Below are 19664 nucleotides of genomic sequence, written 5' to 3'. Positions count from 1 at the left end.
TATTTAAAATACATATTTGACATAAAAACATAAATGAGCTAAAATATTACTCCCTTCGATCCATATTACTAAAAATAATTGTCACATATTAGTTGTCATCTTACTAAATCAAAAAACATTAATGAAATTTTCCTGTATCATCTTTGCAATTAATTTTTTTTTTTTAAAATATTCACATTTATTTGTGAAATTATTAAGAGATAAATTAGTAAAATTAATTTTTTATTTATAATTTCTTAACATGTACTTCCTCCGTTCCACAATAAGTGAATTGTTGGAGTATTTTTTAGTATTCAAAATAAGTAAATGGTTCACAATTTAAGGTAGATGTTGAATTTTTTTTCTCAAATTTACCCTCCATTAAATATGCATTGATAGTAATGTATTATTAAGGTTTTGAAATTTGAAAAGGGTATAAATGAAAAAACATAATAAATTTATGTGTTTACTTCTTTTCTTTTCTTACATGTATGGCAAAATTTAACTAATAACTTATTATTATGAAATGGAGGGAGTATATAAAAAGAAAAATGACAAATTTACTCGAATGCACATAGTATAATAACATTTAGATCCAAAAAATACTAATACTTATGTTATGCACGAAGTTTGAAAAAAATAAAGCTACAAAAATTTATTATATATAATTTTTCTCTACATGCTTAAACTTAACATTTTTATCGGTTACTCAAAGACACTCCTTCAATATTTAGACTATAAATTTTAATTTAATACTGTATAATTTTTAAAATTTGGTCAAACACCATCATGGGAAGGGGTATAGTATATAAAGGTCAATGAAAATGTCTCATTTGATACATACATCTGATGTATCAACTGAATTGTGGAAAATTATGAACCATGTCAAAGAACCCTCACACTCTTCTTCAGGGTGTAATTTCTCTACTCAATTTCAAAGTTCACAACAAATGGATTGGGTAAATATGCTTTTTATTATGCTTAAATTGTAATCTGCACTTGTTAATTATGAGTATTTACATGTTGGGTATAATTTGCACTTGTAAATTTTGAATCTTTGACAGGTTTAGGCTTGATGGTGTTTGTTCTTTTAGTATTAGCTTTATTCTTGTAGTGTCTTGGTTTTGCTTTTGATTTCTGTCATCATATGTTGTTTACTGTGTTTTAGTTGTTGCACTATTTTGTTGTTGTTGTTGTTACTGTTTCCTTATTAGCTGCTATGTTTTTTTTTTTTCAATGTCGTTTTCGCTTTCCATACCTGCTTTGATTTGCTGTACTCGAGCAAAGGGTCGTTCGGAAGCAGCCTCTCTATCTCCATGAGTAGGGGTGAGTTCTGTGTACACTCTACCCTCCCCAAACCTCACTTGTGGGATTTCACTGGATATGTTGTTGTTGTAAATTTGAATCTTCACACGTTGGGTACCGTTTCAATCAGCTCAGGATTCAAGATTCTTTAAAGGGGACTCTGATCACGGAAGATATAGTGTTTTTGGCTTCAGTAGTAATTTTTGTTGGCTTGGTGGTGTTTGTTCATAGTATTAGCTTTATTCTTGTAGCGTCTTGCTTTTGATATCTATCATCATATGTTGTTTATGGTGTTTTAGTTATTGCACTATTTTGTTGTTCATATGTTAGTGTTTCCTTATTAGTTGCTATGTTTTTTTCCTCAATGTCGTTTTCCCTTTCCGTACATACTTTGATTTGTTGTACTCGAGCTGAGTGTCCTTCGGAAGCAGCCTCTCTATCTCCATGAGTAGGGGTGAGTTCTATGTACACTCTTACCCTCCCCAAACCTCACTTGTGGGATTTCACTGGGTATGTTGTTGTTGTAAATTTGAATCTTCACACGTTGGTACCGTTTCAATCAGCTCAGGATTCAAGATTCTTTAAAGGGCAACTGATCACGGAAGATATAGTTTTTTTGCTTCAGTAGTAATTTTTGCAAATCTTTACAAGTTGGGGTGGTTTTTCAATCACCTCAGGGTTCAAGATTCTCTGATTACTGAGGATGTAAATTTTTTTTTTTTTTTCCTCAGTAGTAACTTTATACATGTAAAATTTTAGTCTTTACAAGTTGGGTACTGTTTTAACTAGCTCATTATTCAAGATTCTCTAAAGGGTCAACTGATTATTGAATATGTTAAGTTTTTGCTTCAGTAGTAAATTTTGTACATATGAAGTTTGAATCTTTACAAGTTAGGTACTGTTTTAATCAGCTCAGGGTTCAAGATTTTCTACAGGGAGAACTGATTTGCTGAATATGCAAGTATTTTGGTTCGGTAGCGTTTTTCATATGTATAGTTTGCGTCTTTACAAGTTGGGTAATGTTTTAATTAGCTCACGGTTCAAGATTCTCTAAAGGGTCAACTGATTACTAAAGATTTAGAGTTTTTTTTGCTTCAGTAGTAGTATTGGGGAGAGGTGATTTGACAAGACATGAAACACCTCTAGCTTTCCGAGGACATGACCTTAATGGGATATTATGGAACGAATTAAGGTAGAGGTTAGTTAGGTAGTTGAGAGTTATCTCGCTTAGTCTTTCATACCACTAATCGTAGTATTACTCTAGGAGTTTCTTGCTATTCCATTTCTGGTACTATTTGCTGTTTCTAGCTCTTCTATTATCGTATTATTTTGTGGTAGTGACTTTTCTGTTTTCCTGAGAGTGCTTTGTCATGCTTTCTTTGGCATTTTGTTTTAGATTCTTCACTCCTGTTGTTTCATTTTTTTTTTTGAACTGCTTTGTAATGCTTTTACTTGAGCCAAGGGTCTATCGAAAATAGGGGTAAGGTCTGTGTGCACACTACCCTCTCAAGACTGCACTTGTGGGATTACACTGGGCATATTGTTGTTGTAGTAGTAGTTTTGCACACGTAAAGTTTGAATCTTTACAAGTCCGATGCTTTTTTAATCAGATCAGGGTTCAAGATTCTCTAAAGGGACGACTGATTACTGAAGATGACTTCAAATGGAGATTACCCACAAGAGAAAAAGAAGGGAGCTGTGAAATACTGAAGTATGTTGGTGGGGTTGACTTAAGTTTCTCAAAAGATGATTCATCTATTGCCTGTGGCACCCTTGTTGTGTTGGATTTGCAGACCCACAAAGTTGTTTACGAAGATTCTTCTATTGCTAGGCTTCACATTCCATATGTTCCTGGCTTCCTTGCTTTCAGAGAGGTATTATACATATGTTCTGCTGAAAATTTTCCTTTGATCGCAATGTGTTTTGACTTATTTCCTTCTTTGTTTGTGTAAGACGAATGATCACGTCTATAAGAGGTGGAGCTACAATTTTGAGTTAATGGGTTCTATATTCTAGGAAGACAGCTTCCTGGATTCTCGATAAACTATTTATACATGTTAAGTGGATATTTAGGACCTTTTTTTTAATTGGGCCGAGGATCTTTTGGAAAGCATCACTACCTCAGAGGTAGGGGTAAGGTCTGGGTACACTCTACTCTTCCCAGACCTCTCACTCCGTGGGACTACACTGGGTATGTTGTTGTATTAAGTGGATATTTTAAATACAAATACAGGTCTGGGTCAAAGCTACTGGGAGACAAGCTTGTAACTCCCCCCTGACGTCGCTACGTTTTGAATCCGGAGTCGGCCAAAGAGAGAATATGTCTTATTGGTGTTTCATTTTGCAGTCAGTTCTCATCTTCACTTATCGCATTGCTAAAAATTGGAAATGTAACGATGGTCTTCATTGAACGTGAGGAGAAAAGAATATGATTATATTTGAAAGGATGCTGTTTTTATGTTTGTTATGAGAGACTATTGTTATTTGAGCATCAACTTTTGTAAATTGTACAAGCTCAACGGTGTTGTGAATGTGAACTGATTACTGTAATTGTGTGAACTGATTCTTTAGGCTCCTGTTCTTCTGGAACTTTTGGATAAAATGAAGAACAATGCTCATCCTTTCTACCCGCAGGTGAATGTTGACAACTTTCCTCCTCTGTTGCCCTCTCTCCCTACTTATTTCTCATTCTGCAAATGGTAGAAAATTAATGAAGAGGCTATATATTGGCTCGAATCTGCCACATGTTATGATACAAGTGTAAGTTTGCTATCTACCATGTAAAAGAACCGTTAGAGCTGCAATCCTCTCCCAGAAAGGCATTGGATAGTATTGGGTAGGTTAAATCGAATCTACACCTTTCGCATACCATCAGTGTTCTGCTTCACACCCAAGCCGCTCCCAATATATGCTGGAAGTTTGACCTCACCCGCTTATTCAAATAATTGAAGCACATGCTTGTACTCTTACCTACTAGAATGTACTCAGGAGGAAAAAAGGCACAATTTGGGAAAAAAATATATAAAAGAATAATGTTGAAGTTCTACAACGGAAGCCTCATTTGGTGGTGTAACTGAAACGAAACATCTAAGAATTAGTGGTTATATTTAGTTTAAGGGTACGGAACTTTGATTTCCAATATAGATACAGCTAAGAAAGGGTTTATGCTACAAAGTTTGCTCTCACGGGTAATTGTAATTCTTCCTCCTTCCTTTTTCTCTTATACCCGACCTGAAGTAGGATCGATGGACATTATTGAGTTGGATATTCTGGCTCTACTGTTTTGTAGTGATGAAGTTAAGATTTTATACATTTTCGTGTCTAGACTGTAAGAGAGTCCACAGAAAGTTGTTACCTCAGGAAAGTGAAAAGAACATTACTTTAGAAGAATGCTACTGATTTGGATTTCCTCAAATCTTCAACTTCTTTGGAACCAGAATTGCGAGAAAATTTTTGCAAGCATAAACGAGTTCTCAGCTTTCTTGCTAATTGGAAAAAGGAAAACACAGTAGTGTACTTTCCCCCACTTTTCATTTTTCTTGTCAGTCAACACACTCTTGTCAGGCTCATGAGATACATTTGCTGTTGTTTGATTTTCATTATTCTTGGCTAATAGGTTATCAATTTTTTTCGTTAAATCTTAAGGGTTAGTGTAATGAACTCCAACAATCACAACAAATTAAATCGACAACAACTCAACAATTACACTAACTTCACGCTGAACAGTGTTCAAACAGTAATAACCGAATTTCGGAAATGTCTAACTGAAATTCAATTAAATCGCAAAGAGTACTAAAACTGAAGGAAAATCCTAGATAAGCTAGCTCAGCAACTCGATTCCAAAGGTGAACAACCCAGCTCGAAGCAACTGCATACCTGAATCAATAGTCAATTTGTAGATCAGCTCATTTCCAATTAATTGAAAATAACTTCACTGGAAGGTAAGGATTTTGGAAGATAAGAACAGAATTGGGAAGAGGACGAATAAGAATTTGGATTGAGATTTAGAGAAGAAGTTTTGGAAGGAACACGAGCTTAGAACATACCAATTTCACATGCCTTTCTTCTGTTTGTATTTGATATTTATACCCCCTTTTGAGTGAATCTCAGCCCTTGATCTGGTACTTGATCTAATTTAATCACCACCCTTGATTACTTATTTAAATAGGCTCTAACGGTGTCGTTTAGTAGTGCTGGCTAATATGTGTAACGAATGATCATTACAGTTAGATAATTGATGAATATTTTATACTTACCCTTTCACGTTCAAGTGGTAAAACAGTGAAATCTAGTAGATCGTGGTGCCATAGCTTCGCAACCCCTTCCTACCCCATCACTGGTCTTTGTTCTGTTGAGCTGGACTATATAAATCTAATACTTGACATCTATATAACCCTTTATGTTGACAGCTATTGATGGTTGATGGCAATGGATTGCTTCATCCTCGAGGTAAGTTTTGTTGCTATCTGAATCTGGAAAAAAGAGAATTCTAAGTCTAGCAGATGGTTTTCTGATTACCTAAGTCTAGCAGATTGCTTATGACTCTACATTGGAAGATGCCATGCTTTCTCCATATTTTGTGTATAAGATACTTAGCGATATTGAGGAGATCGTCCATCATCATGATCATATTCTTCATCTAGCGTTTACAACCTAATTTATGTCTCTGTTAAAGTAATTTCTAACTTTTATTGCCAAAACCTATTCTAAGAAAAATGTAACTAGTTTAAATTATTTAGGTAATTACACAGTTCTTTGGATATTTCTCTATTTTATACTCTTCTTCTTATATATGTGTTGCTAATGCTTTTTTCAAACAGACGAGCTGAAACGTAACTTGTTCTTAGCTGACGTAATACTGCAGCTCCCTTAATCATTCTCTAAGACTTTCGATTACATCTCGAGATCAATGAGCTTAATCTATGACACTAAGTTGACGCTCTCATATTTGTGTTATAAGAAGGAATTGGTTACTGCTAATCACGATCTTCTTTATCCCGATGATAATTTGGCTGGATTGAAGAACACAATCATATGTTGGTGCTAAAAATTGGTGGCAAGAGTAGTTTCACGACCTTCCAAATCCAGTTAACAAGGGTCTGAACTGTTCGAGTCTGAAGTTCTGCCATGGCTTTGTAAAGATATTCCAGCTTTAATCATCCTCTTGATTCCAGCTTCTCTTAGATGCTATTTGGGCTACTGTTGGGCTAGAAAGTTTGACCTCACTGATTAGTTTATCTGTACCGCTTGTCTGTTCAACTTGAGAGATTTGTTAAATTTGATATCATATGGACATGAGTCATCTTTATCAATTCAAACTGGTGATTGAGTATGCAGATATGGATTTCTCCTGTTCTCATTGTCCCGACAGTATTTTTTCACACTTTTTTTGCTAAAAACTTGACAACCACAACTATGTACTGCAGGTTTTGGCTTGGCTTGTCATATTGGTGTCTTAGCTGATCTTCCTACTGTTGGAGTCGGAAAGAATGTAAGTTTAAATTTCTTTGTCCACCTAAAGGTTCATAAAAATCTTGGTAGACTCAATTGAAATGTGCTTTTGTTTGTTCCCTCTTAGCAAGGGAACATAAATCAAACCTAATATGGGAAGGAAAGAGAGATCATTGTTGGATCTTTATCATTGAATCCACAACAATAACATACTCAATGTAATCCCACAAGTAGGGTCTGGGGAAGGTAGAGTATATGAGACCTTGACCCTACCTTGTGGAGGTAGAGAGGCTGTTTCCGAAAGACCCTCGGCTATCATTGAATCCTCAATAGGTTCAATAATAATCCTTTGTGCACATGACTGCCTTTTTTTAAAACTGATAGCTCAAAGATATTGAATTATTTCTGTATAACTAGTTGCAACAATTGTGAAATGGTTTATAAATACTCCGTCTCTTTTGTCTTTTCTTTTTCTAGTTGCACCATGTTGATGGTCTTACACAATCTCGGGTAAGAGAACTCCTTCAATCAGCAGACTCTCCTGAAAATATCTTGCCACTAATTGGGGACTCCGGATGTACGTGGGGAGCGGTAAGATAGTTAATTATTTTATATCCACAAGATAATACATTTATTTTGTGAAGTGTTGTGTTTGATTATTTCCAGTGAATGCCATTGCATTTAGAAACCAAGTTATGATAGGGCCTCCCATCGTGGATGTCCCGTGATTATGGTTCTTATAGTGAAGTTTTTCACAGAATTCCATTTTCTTCTACTTGCCAAATGCCTCATCTTTTAACCTGATTTTGACATTTAGATGCCAATCAATGCCACCGCTGGACTCCATTTTAAATGCACGATACAATGTTCTCTCTCTTTCAAAATCTTGATGTCACCATAGGGGTTTCTTTAAACTTAACAGGATTGCAAAGATGTTGCATGAGAAAATTTAGATAATAGGACATGGTTTTCCATTCTCATCAATCTTTTTTCTGTTGGGTGTACTGGGACGGTTTATTCTGATATGTCGAAAGGTTTTCATCACTTTTTCTTTACTCCTTGAAATATGTCAACTGCAACAACTATGCCTCCGTCTCAAACAAGTTGGGGTCATCTATATGAATCCTAACTGTTTCACTCCCATGAATCATTCTTCTGTACTAAATGAATGGTTACTCAGTAAATTTGGACTTAAAATCTGTTGCAATTTATCGTCGTTTGTGTCTACCAATAATGACTCATGAAAGTCAAAGCCGGGCGTCTACCTAAAACATTGACGTTATCTGATCACTGAGTTAAATAATCCTTTTTCAGTGTGGATGTCATTGTAATGCCAGCTTCTGGTCTATTCACCTCAGACTAAGTCACTAAGGCGTGGAATTTGTTTTTTTTTCTCTAACAGTGACTCTTCAAAACAGTCACTGGGTGTGTGTCGGATTCGCCAAAACTAGTGTATTTTTGGAGAATCCGACACGGGTGCGGCATCGAAAGTGAAGAGTCCGCGCAACTTAGCATATTGGACTTCATGCTTCCAGTATGCTGAAATGGCTTTACCATTGATAGTCTGTGGCATATTATGTTATAGTCTTATTACACACACTATAGTATAATATACTGGTGACATGCTCTTTTTAACTGCTAGTTCCAGAAATGTGAGCTGTAACTTCGGGTTGAATCGACTACGATTTACGTGTGAATTTCGCTGTAGTATCTATTCTCTTTCATCACAAGGTTCAAATTAGGTATAATTTGATTAAGTCGTATGCAGGCAATGCGATCATCTCAGGGCTCTTTGAAGCCCATATTTATTTCAGTTGGTCATCGTATATCTCTCGCCACAGCCATTGAAATTGTGAGGATGGTATGCAGATTTCGTGTTCCAGAGCCCATCCGGCAGGTTAGTGTTGGAATTTTTCCGCGCAGTTTGCTAGTGATATCTGATTTCTGCCTTCTAAACCTTCTAGTCTTGGTCGTCATGGCACTGCTGCTGCTGGTGATGTTTATTTATAATTCTGAACTCAATTCGGTGGGGTAAGGCTGTGTAGAATAGAACCTTGTGGTTCGGCCCTTCCCTGGACCCGCGCATAGCGGGAGCTTTAGTGCATCGGGGTGCCCTTTAACTCAATTCTCTTACCTCTGATGTGTAGGCTGATATAAGATCAAGGGAATGCCTGCGGAATAATCGATGATTTGTGTCCACACTTCTCTCAGTTCTTTGTTATTTGATAGGTTCTGAGTATGAGCAAATTATGATCATGTTGATAATACGATGCAACCATAAGTTTTGAGTTCAAGATTTGTTGAAATAAATCAAATTTACCTTTTTGGTGCTTTATTATTTTTTAGTTCAAGGAAACAATCGATAATGTTTGCATTTGGGTAGACTATCTTTATCACACCTTGAGGTGGGCCCTTCCCGGACCTTGCTAACGCGGGACAGGGTGAGTAGGTGGCTGCAAGGGGTCGAGCAAATAAGCTTGAGTTTGTCAACAACAACATACTCAGTATACTCCCACAAAGTGGGGCCCGGGGAGGATCAAGCGTACGCAGTCCATATCACTACCTTAGAGACGAGCTCGAGTTTGTCTCTCTTGCAATATTGATTAGTACAAAGAATTAAATTCCGCACCCAGGAAGATTACTTTCTTGATGGTGTATGCATAATATGTATGCGGTCAGTAATTTGAATAAATCGTTCTGAGATCCTAACTATGAGTTAGTTTCTAACAACACAAATCTCCAATGCCGGTATTGGACATTGCAGCTAAGTTAAAAAGCACGTTTATGTATTGTATGACTTTTAAATATGCATATCTAGACAACTCAATTTATCTTTACTATGTCACGTGAACATCGGATATGCACGAGACATAATGAAAACAAGTTAAATTATTTACTTTTCAATTCGGATCAAATTTAAGATGTTTAAATGTATACTTTCAGAACTAAAGTATTATACTTACAAAACTAAAGTACTTACTCCTTTGGTTCAATAATACTTGTCCACTATTGGCTTGATACACATTATAAAAAAAGGATAGTTCAATGCACTAAAGTTTTCATTATACACAAGGTCCAAAAAAGGGCTCTATCACAAGGGTGTATTGTACGTAATCTTACCATGCATTTTTGTCAGAGACTGTTTTCTGAACTTGAACCCGTGACCTTCTGATCACATGACAATAACTTTATCAGTTACTTCAAATAGCTTGACTAATAAGATATCAAAGGGGCTGGAAAAACATAATAGGCTGCTACTCTAGGCTCGCTTCGCTTCTTCAAGCGCCGCCCTTTCTTTCAAAAATCAACAAACAGTGTTAACGAGCAAGAAAAGGAATGCGCTAAGAAGCAAGGGCTTTTGTGTAGCTGCTACGTCCTTACTTCTTGCCTTATCTTACTTAGTAAAGCAACCTTTCGCGCTAGGTACTCACCTTTTTTGTCTGGATGGAAGCTGGCGGACAGGGCTTGCTTAATCGGATACACGAAATTGGATCTCTGTTGCATGCAAATATTATGTAATTTGACTATATATCTTTCGAATATAAGAAACCTAATACTAGAAAATGCATCGCATAATAAATAGTACTATTACTTAATAATAATAGTGATAAAATAGATACAAATTATTCATTAATTTTTTTAAACCGACTAATACTTCCTCCGTTTCATAATAAATGAATTATTGAATTTTGGCACACAGATTAAGGAAAAAATATTAAAGATATAAATTTAATACAACTTTTCATTTTTACCTCCAAAAAAGAAAAAGCTGACCTTGTAATATCTTTTCAAAAGTTAATTGGTTGTTAAATTATAAGGGTAAATTCGAAAAAAAATTCAATGATTCACTTATTTTAAAACATCAATAAATACTCCCAATAATTAACTTATTTCGTAACGGAGGGAGTATTAAGGATCTAATTTTAATAATACATACTAGTAAAGACGAAAAACAAACTTATTTTATTCCAAATGTTCCCAAATCTCAGTCCCCAACTCACCTTTTTTGACCATTCTTCTTTGATCTACCTTTCTTACAACCCCACATAACAACTCATCATTAATATCTTCATCTGTCAGTCCAACCCCCCCCAACCAACAAAAACACAAATCAAATCTCAATTTCTTCATATTATCTTATTATAGCAGCTCTCTAATTTATTTTTTTTAATTTTTTTTTTGGTATTATAATGGAGTCATCATCAGCTTCACAAGAACAGAATGAAGTACAAACAAATCTTCCATCGTCTGTAGTAAGACCCGTTTCAAGAACCGGGGCTCCGAATAATAATCATAATAATAGTAATAGTAATATGGTTATGGGTAAACATCGTCTTGCTGCTGCTATTGCTGCTCTCAATCAACAAATCCACATCATTCAGGTTATTACTTACTCACTCCGTCTCAGTTTATGCGTCACCATACCATTCGAATTTTAAGAATTAAATAGTTTAAATTTGAGCATGAAACCGTTAACTTATTTAAAGTGAAATTTACATATTTAGAAATTACTCACTTCATGTGTTTTTATTTGTCCACTATACTTAAAAATAGATCAAAAATAGAAATTACTCACTTCATGTGTTTTTAATTTGTACCATAGTTTCATAATGTATGGTACAGTATGGTATGGTACAGTATGGTTTGTACATGAACTGTATCGTTCACTGTGGTTTAATAATAGTTTTTTTGTTTGGATTGATGGTATGGTATTGTATGTTAACGGGTAATTTTACTAAAATACCCCTACTTGTTATAATTTTTCAATGAGGGTATTGATGACGTCATTTTCTCTGTCAGCTACGTCGTGCTCATCGACCCACCTCCTTCTTCCACTTCCCACCGTACCCGTCGTGGTCGGCCTCACAAAATATCTATACCTATATCTATTCTACCTGAAAATTCTAACCCCGAAAATGGAAAAACCCTAAAAGGCGTCAATGGGGTAGCAGCATCTCTTATTTCTTCTGAGGATACTACTATGTTAACTGCTAAGGTGGTGCCGGAGATGAATGCTGTAGTGAAGAAGAGAGTTAAGTTGAAGAAGAGAGTATGTAAGGTTAAGAAGAGTAAAAGGGTATAATGGGATTTAATAAAATTATATAAGGGCAAAGTTGGAAAAAAAAAGGGAGTACCATGCCACACCACCAAATTAGTGGTTCAAGAAATTGCCTCATCCCATGGTTTGATTAATATACCATACCACCATTTTTAGAAAACCATGGAAACAAACATGGTTCCCATGGTAACCATACCATGGCAAACCACCATCCAAACAGGCTGTAACAATTCAAAATATTTAAAAGATTGCGAAGACAAAAATACTAGGTGATTTCTTCATATCGATTTTAGCCTTGGAGGATAGCGTTATCCGGTAATTGGAGTTGGTGGGAGGTATCAAGGTACCGTGAATTAGTCGAAGTGCGTGAAAACTGACTCGAGCACCACAGTTACTAAAAAAAAAGAAGACATATGAAAAATTACGATCTAATAAAGAGAGACTTATTTAATCTCGAGATTTGGGAGGTGCCATATAAATTGAGACAGAAGAGTATTATTTTTCTTCAATTTTTTAGTGGTCATAATTTTTTTGGGTCCATTCAACCTTAAAACAAACAATCAAACAAACAGAAAATTATTGGGTTTTGAGATTTTTCTTCTGATTTGGGAATATTTGTATTGTTATTTAGGAAGAATTGGATCAGCTAGATTCATGTGGTGAAGCTTCCCTTGTCTGCGGAGAGTAAGTTTTCGAAAAAATAAATTATTCCTATTTTTGTTATATAGTTTTGTCATTAACTCATTGTATTTGTTGTGTATAAATTTTTTAAAGAAATTCTCTAATTAACTTAATTGGTTGTGTTTATTTTGGTTGCAGATTAGTTTCAAGTGTTGAGTTAATACCTGATGCTCTTCTTCCAGTGTAAGATTTACCTTAATTTTGTTCTTTTTACTTTTATCATCATTATAATTTCTTCCTATTATCGAAGCTAGATGGATAGAATTACCCGATACCTGTGATGGTAGATAGGGGCGGGAGTCACCTTAGGCGAAGGGTGACTTGGTGCACATCCGTCGCGGGAAAATTATGTGGCGAATAGAGGTTAACTAATAGCTATTATGAGTGTATTTTTAATGTGGCGAAGAAACTTTGCACACCTTTTGTCAAATTTTTGGCTCCGCTACTGTGGTAGACGACAACAAATACCTCGTAGAATTAGACACTCGAAAAAGATTACTCCGGTAAGTTCATGACTATAATCTCTTTATATAGTTTTGGACTATTATCACCACTTGAACTAATTACAACAACAACATACTCAGTATATTTCCACCAAGTGGGGTCTGGGGAGCGTTAGTGTACGTTGTCCATACCACTATCTCAGAGGTGAGATGGAGAGGTTGTTTCCGATAGAAACCCGGCTCAAGATAAAACAATCTAGACAAGGAATAGTAATAACATTAGATCATTCATGTTACTTCCAAACATTGGTGTTTGCTCTATATACACTTATATGGATACTGTTATATGGTGTGATATTGTTCGCTTTAGGCCTAACCCGCACAGTTTTTTGTAAGGTCTCACGCCATTAAGAGATCCTACCATTTACATGTACGGTTTTTTGAAAGGTCTCACGCCATTAATAGATTCTACCCTTTACGTGTAGCGTTTAGTCTTTTCAGCTACCGATGTGGAACTTTTCTTTTGCAAACCAACATATACAGTGAAGATGATTATTGTATTGCAGGACTAGAGGACCAATAAATGTTCATTTGGATAGATGGTTTCATGGAGCTAATGATTCAAGGCGCAACAAACGCTGGATATAAAAAGGCATTTGTAACACAAATTGAGCAAAGCATTTTTTATATCATCTTTTTTTTTTTTTTAAAGTTTATTTTGTAATTAGAAATTTTAATTCCTATGGCTTCTTGGCTCTTTAAAATTCTATCCAATTGCTAATGTTGTGATGTGACAAAATTACTCTGTTGATTTTAAGTTTAATAACCCATTGTCATTCTTCTGGTCTCTCGGCGCTCCCCAACCCGAAACTGACCCACAGCACATTGCCCATTCACTTTGTGCTGCATTCTCCAGACTTCCCAGCAAGATGAGTCGACCAAGTAACTGGTGCTGGTAGAAATACTCTTATCAAAAAAGGCATAGGAAAGATTAATGGCAAATGAAATGTTTACACCACAAGGTTTAATAAAGCTCAGACTAAGTTTGTATAGAAAATTCAGAGAGACATCCAGATAGCAGACAGACATATAGTGTTCCTATAACTACCATATCTACCTCCAGTGAATATCACATCACGACGTAGTCTACAACCATATTCCAGGACTCCAAATCCAACTGCAACTGTGGAGTTTACTGAGAACGATTCTAGATGTGACGAAGTTGACTATGAATGGAGAAATACAGAACGTGGATGCTCATGTTTCTTCCTTGTGGAACAAGCAGAGGCTGCACCTCAGCTCTCCGAGCTGTAAGAGGCCTCGCCAGATGATGAACTTTCTAGTTGCAGCAGCTTCATCTCCTCGTAAGCCCATTCAAGACCAGGACAATAGTGGAGTGGTGGATTGAACCTGGTATCATGGATGTCATCTGGCAAAAATGCACCGTTTCTGATCAAGAATCTGATTGCTTTCCTCTTTCTTTCTTTAGCTGCATGATGGAGTGGAGTCCCTGCAAAAAACAAATAAGCACAAAGAAGATAAGGACGTTAGAGAGGATGAATGACGAGATTAACTTTATAATAGGGGGGCATCTGCTTTACATGAAAATAGATACTTACACCCACAGACACCCTTGGTTCGTGCATCAATATCAGCACCTCTCTCAAGCAATTCATCCATAACTCGGAGGTGACCACCCTTAGCAGCAAGATGAAGTGGTGTCACACCAAGTGACTTAGGCCCCCCAGCAGTCACATTTGCATCCATGCCTTCATTAAGAAGTCTTTTGACCTGTTGATAGAATGAAAACATTCAGAATTAACACAACCAGTGGAAAGCAAGGCAAGAATATTGCAATGAGAAGAAAGGGTTCAAAAGGTACGGATCCATCAGAAGTGCACCCGCACAAGAAATTCTCATAGAATGGGCTACTTTATTAAAAGATAGTGAAACAAATAGAAAAAGGAAGTAAGGGAAACCGAAAATGTGATGAAACTGATGCATACTCCTTGCTACCCAGGATCACTACAACACATTCAGGGATAACGTATTACCTATTACATTTCGGAAAAGAGTTAATAATATTGAGAAAAGCTACACTCTGAAATGAAATACTATCATGATAGTTGACAGGAAAAGATTGAAGAAATATTTGTCACACAATCAAAATCAGCTAATCCCAGTAATCTATCAAACAAAAGACTTGACATGTGCAAACTGCAATCTATTAAATTCTTAATCTAAAGGAGTCGTCTTAATACTTAGCCTTACTACATCTGGAAGACATAATTGGTATCTACATAATTTCCTCTAGGAAGAGGAAGAGTATGGGTCTCTGCTGAAAAGTTATCCATGAATTAAAGAGGATCAACTCGGTGGTTTCCTAGTCTTCAGAAATACTTCCTACTAGTATTTGACATTGAAAACGACCGTGCAAGCATAAGCTGAGCTTCAGCATAACAGAGTCAATGTCACCATCGATGCAAGTAAACTTCATACTCTAACTACAGATCTAAGAACACATATTTCCTTTTCCTTTCTCAATACATAGGACTAAGTATGTTTTCACTTCATTTAAAATAGTAGTCGTTTCCTCCACACACCTTATATATTTCGCCTGTTTTCATTCAAACAAAAAGAAAGAGTCGATGGAATACATTTTAAGCAGTCTTCTGTTTACAGAATTCTCCTCAGAGGAGCTGTCCAGTTTCCCAATAATAGATTTTTCATATGTTCTAATAGGCTGTCTTATTTAAATATAACATTTTCTTTGTAGGATTCTTTCCCTCAAGATGCAATGATGACAATTTTCTTTTGGGGGAGGTAAATAGAAGATAGGATGGCAAATTGTGCACATTTTAGACTGGCTTGCTGATGTGCTAACAAAAGCTGAAGATTGAATAAGTTTCTTTGCTACTGATTCACAAAGGTACATAAATTTCAATGTCTATTCTTTCCACAGGTATCATCTCGGGGAATACTCTATGATTAACAGTGCAACTTGCAAAACTAAATAAAAGCACACATTCTTTGGTTTGTCTGTTCTTCTTGCCAGGCTAATAGTGGATATTTTCTAGTACTAGTACGAACTATATCAGTAGTCCAATAGCACAGAGACAAAAATAAGTTCATATGTAACATTAAACACTATATCACATGATCAAAGATGCAGCATACCTAACATATTCAAGTAATTGTCGTACTGTAAGACCATAATGAAAATGCATAAAAGAAACAAGTACCTCTTTCAGGTCACCTTTCCTAGCAACAACATGAAGCAGAGTCCAGCCTCGGTCATCCATATCACCACCTGCAACAATCTGCATTCTTCTCGATCGCCTACTTATATTCAATCGCTCTTCTTCCATCTTCCTTTTTCTGTTTCCCCTTTTTATTAAACCGACACAAACCTCAACCGCAACACAACTTACCAATATTTCCTTACAATTAACAAGTTCAAACACAGAAGTCTATGAGTAATTCTCAATACTAATATCAAAGCTCTTCTATATCACCAATAGTCCCTCGCAATCAACAAGTTTGAACACATAACTCTATGAGTAATCCTCAATACTAAAATCAAAGATCTTTTACATCACCAATGATCCCTCACATCAACAAGTTCGAACACAGAACTCTATGAGTAATTCTCAATACTAATAATCAAGGATCTTTTACCTCACTAAACACAGATTATTGTAAATTCCCAATAAACTTTATGATGAGATTGTTGTTAATTCCCTATATCGAAAACAATCCAGAAATTCTTGAGCAAGTATGACCCCAAAGAGGCCACTAATTCCGGAAACCCCTTCACTTCGATTCACATAATTGATCGAAAAAATGATCCACCAAACCTCTAGTTCTTGATAATCTTTCCAACGAGACTGTTACTATTTCCCAATTCCGATAACAGCCCAGAAATTCTTGAGCAACTAAGACCCAAGAAAGGCGATAATTTCGACACCCCTTCACTTCAATTCACATGATTGATTGAAAAAAAAAAAACCAAGAAACCACTAATTCCCGATTTTGATAACAACCCAGATATTCTTGAGCAACTAAGACCCAAAAAAGGCGATAATTTTGAAACCCCTTTACTTCAATTTACATGATTGATAGACCTCTAATTCCCAAATTCTCAAATAACCCAGATATTCTTGAGCAACTAAGACCCAAAAAGGCAATAATTTCTCAAAACCCTTCACTAATTCCCAAATTCTCAAACAACCCAGAAATTCTTGAGCAACTAAGACCCAAGAAAGGCGATAATTTCGACACCCCTTCAGTTCAATTCACATGATTGATTGAAAAAACAAACCAAGAAACCTCAAACTCCCGATTTTGACAACAACCCAGTAATGCTTGAGCAACTAAGACCCAAAAAAGGCAATAATCTCCCAAAATCCTTCACTTATTCCCAAATTCTTGAGCAACTAAAACCCGAAAAAAGGCGGTAATATCGAAAACCCCTTTACTTCAATTTACATGATTGATTGAAAAAAAAAAAAGAACCAAATAAGCAAAGTAGTCAAAAAAATTAGGAGGGGTTTAGCGAGAGGAATGATTAGCTAAGTTGTAAGGAGCAAAAGGATTCAAACCAGGACCAAAAACACGAAGATTAGTAAGCTTAATTGCATTAATAAGCGAACAAGGAGCAAAACGAAGGAAGAAAAATACCATCATAATGAAATTAATACCAAAAATAAATATATATATATATATATATATATATACGTATATGAATTATATGAATTTGAATCCAATTTGGAATGTGCTTGGCGGTTGCATATATGAATTATTGTGATTGAATTGTAAGCAAAATAGGGTTTTTGAGAGGAAAATGAAACCCTAGAAATTGGGAATTTTTGAGTACTTAATTTGATAGGACTAGGAGGATTGGGCACAATATTTTATTGTTTTTAAAAGGCGTTGAGCGTTCGGTTGTTTGATTTTATTTTATCTACGTTTGATTTAGTTTTATGAGTTTTAGAAATATGCATCGAATATTAAATGAAATTAATTTGATTTAATTCTTAAAGTCAAATTCTTACAAAATCATTGATTATATTTTTATAATGTATTAGATTAGTGTACGTGCGTTGCACGCGAATTTTAACTTATCATCATTAAAATATTACTCTTAATATAATGTAAAATAAAATTCTAACTCGGGCTATTTAGAAATCCTAGCTAATCAAATTGAAACTAACACATAGAAAATATTCATAATTTAAAATGAAATAATATTATTAATTAGATATGGGTTAGAAGTAAAAAGATTCTTACTTATTTTTAAGCCGACGAATGAAACCGAAGAAACTAATATACTTGAAAAACCCAGGCAACAATGTCGTGAAGGATTTATGAGAATTTCTATTAATAAAGTTATTCAAATCACTGCAATAAAGATATCAACGTTAGTACAACGTAGTAAGAAAACTTTATGAAAAGAAAATGTGACAGTAAAGAAAACATGTCAATTAGTAAAGAATGCACTGGATTGTATTGGGACTCTCGAAAGAATTCTTACTTAAATCTGAGTTAAGAATTTGAAAACTAAATGCATATTATACTTTTCATTTTAATTTCGTTGTTGTTATTGCTATTATTAAAATTTATTTGAGTTCAGAACTAAATGTCTAACATTATAATTTTACAGAGTACAGATTATGAGAATCTAATTATATTTCTAATAAAAGTCTAAATAATAAGATCGTGTTATTAGCCTCTTGGTAAATAATTTTTAATTTTCTTTTATTGCGATTTTTAGGTTGTCATTTTTTACTTTATCACAATCATTTCTATTATTGTTAAATAATTTGTTACAAGTAGTTCTGTTCTATTAATATTCTCATAAGAGGTCATAAGTTACTTCCTCTGTATTTATGACTCATAAAAAATAAATTTAAAAAATATGCGTCTAATAACCTTCAATAATTAATTACCATGAAATAAAGGAATGGTTTCAAGCGAGCTAGAGGTAGATCGAATAAATATTAGATGGAGATGATTAGATGTGACATGGAGCAGCTTCAGCTTACCGAGGACATGATCAGAAGTTGTGGAGGAGGCGAATTAGGGTCGAAGGTTAGTCTGAGTTAGGATGTTGTATGTTTTGGTGTATACTTAGAGTATCTTGCTTTTGGTATTATTGTATATGTTAATTTCAATTGTATCTTGTTCTATTACTATTTCTTATCTTATCTTAGATTGCTATATTTTAAGCCGGGGGCTATCGGAAACAACCTCTCTATCTCATAATTGAGGTAGTGGTATGAACTGCGTACACTTACCCTCCCCAGACCTCACTTGGTAGGAATATACTGTGTATATATGTTGTTGAATTAATTACCATGACCTTGACAAATAAGTAATGGTAATAATTTTCATTGATTGGTACAAATAAGGTAGTCTAAAACATAATCCATTTCGCGTTAACAGAGTCTGTGAAAGAGAGCTGCAACCTAAGAGTGTCATGTAGACAATTTACTATAGTACAAGCATTATTGGATACTTTCACGATATGAACCCAGTAACGGTGTGACGTATAAGTCATGCGGAGATACGAAATAATGCAGTAACTGAAACACAATATACAATAAATGGTAATAGACATCAAAAGCAAGTAAATTCATGCATGAGGATAAATCAACGGCAGACACAATGCTTCCAGACTCCCATCAAACCAAAGCAAGTCAAAGCATAAATACCTACTAATTATCTAGCCTAATATGTGACCTCCA

General features: G+C 35.2%; 3 protein-coding genes across 5 annotated transcripts; 2 read left to right on the top strand and 1 right to left on the bottom strand.

Moving 5' to 3' along the window:
- Positions 1 to 588: 588 nt before the first annotated feature.
- LOC107850248 (endonuclease V) lies at positions 589 to 9070 on the top strand. Of its 2 annotated transcripts, none has more exons than XM_016694651.2 (8): positions 589 to 938; positions 2895 to 3158; positions 3856 to 3918; positions 5694 to 5733; positions 6711 to 6775; positions 7213 to 7326; positions 8504 to 8632; positions 8883 to 9070. In XM_016694651.2, exons 1-8 carry the CDS (start codon positions 798 to 800, stop codon positions 8922 to 8924), a joined length of 858 nt encoding a protein of 285 aa, XP_016550137.2. In that variant the 5' UTR covers positions 589 to 797; the 3' UTR covers positions 8925 to 9070. The 2 variants fall into 2 exon arrangements, with proteins under 2 accessions (XP_016550137.2, XP_047257206.1); XM_047401250.1 differs by having other exon boundaries at positions 740 to 938; positions 2900 to 3158.
- Positions 9071 to 10705: 1635 nt separating this feature from the next.
- Positions 10706 to 13765, top strand: LOC107850251 (guanine nucleotide-binding protein subunit gamma 2). The gene is made up of 4 exons (XM_016694653.2): positions 10706 to 11117; positions 12426 to 12478; positions 12614 to 12658; positions 13485 to 13765. The coding sequence occupies exons 1-4, from the start codon at positions 10926 to 10928 to the stop codon at positions 13564 to 13566; spliced, it is 372 nt and encodes a 123-aa protein (XP_016550139.2). The 5' UTR covers positions 10706 to 10925; the 3' UTR covers positions 13567 to 13765.
- On the bottom strand, positions 13628 to 17863 carry LOC107850250 (phytochrome-interacting ankyrin-repeat protein 2). 2 transcript variants are annotated; one of them, XM_047401251.1, is made up of 3 exons: positions 16161 to 17863; positions 14520 to 14709; positions 13628 to 14428 (listed from the first exon to the last, which is right to left on the bottom strand). In XM_047401251.1, exons 1-3 carry the CDS (start codon positions 16284 to 16286, stop codon positions 14214 to 14216), a joined length of 531 nt encoding a protein of 176 aa, XP_047257207.1. In that variant the 5' UTR covers positions 16287 to 17863; the 3' UTR covers positions 13628 to 14213. The 2 variants fall into 2 exon arrangements, with proteins under 2 accessions (XP_047257207.1, XP_016550138.1); XM_016694652.2 differs by having other exon boundaries at positions 14538 to 14709.
- Between the last annotated feature and the right edge of the window lie 1801 nt (positions 17864 to 19664).

Source organism: Capsicum annuum, chromosome 12, assembly GCF_002878395.1.
Source record: "Capsicum annuum cultivar UCD-10X-F1 chromosome 12, UCD10Xv1.1, whole genome shotgun sequence".
Classification (NCBI taxonomy): domain Eukaryota; kingdom Viridiplantae; phylum Streptophyta; class Magnoliopsida; order Solanales; family Solanaceae; genus Capsicum; species Capsicum annuum.
This window is presented reverse-complemented; position numbering and strand designations above follow the sequence as displayed.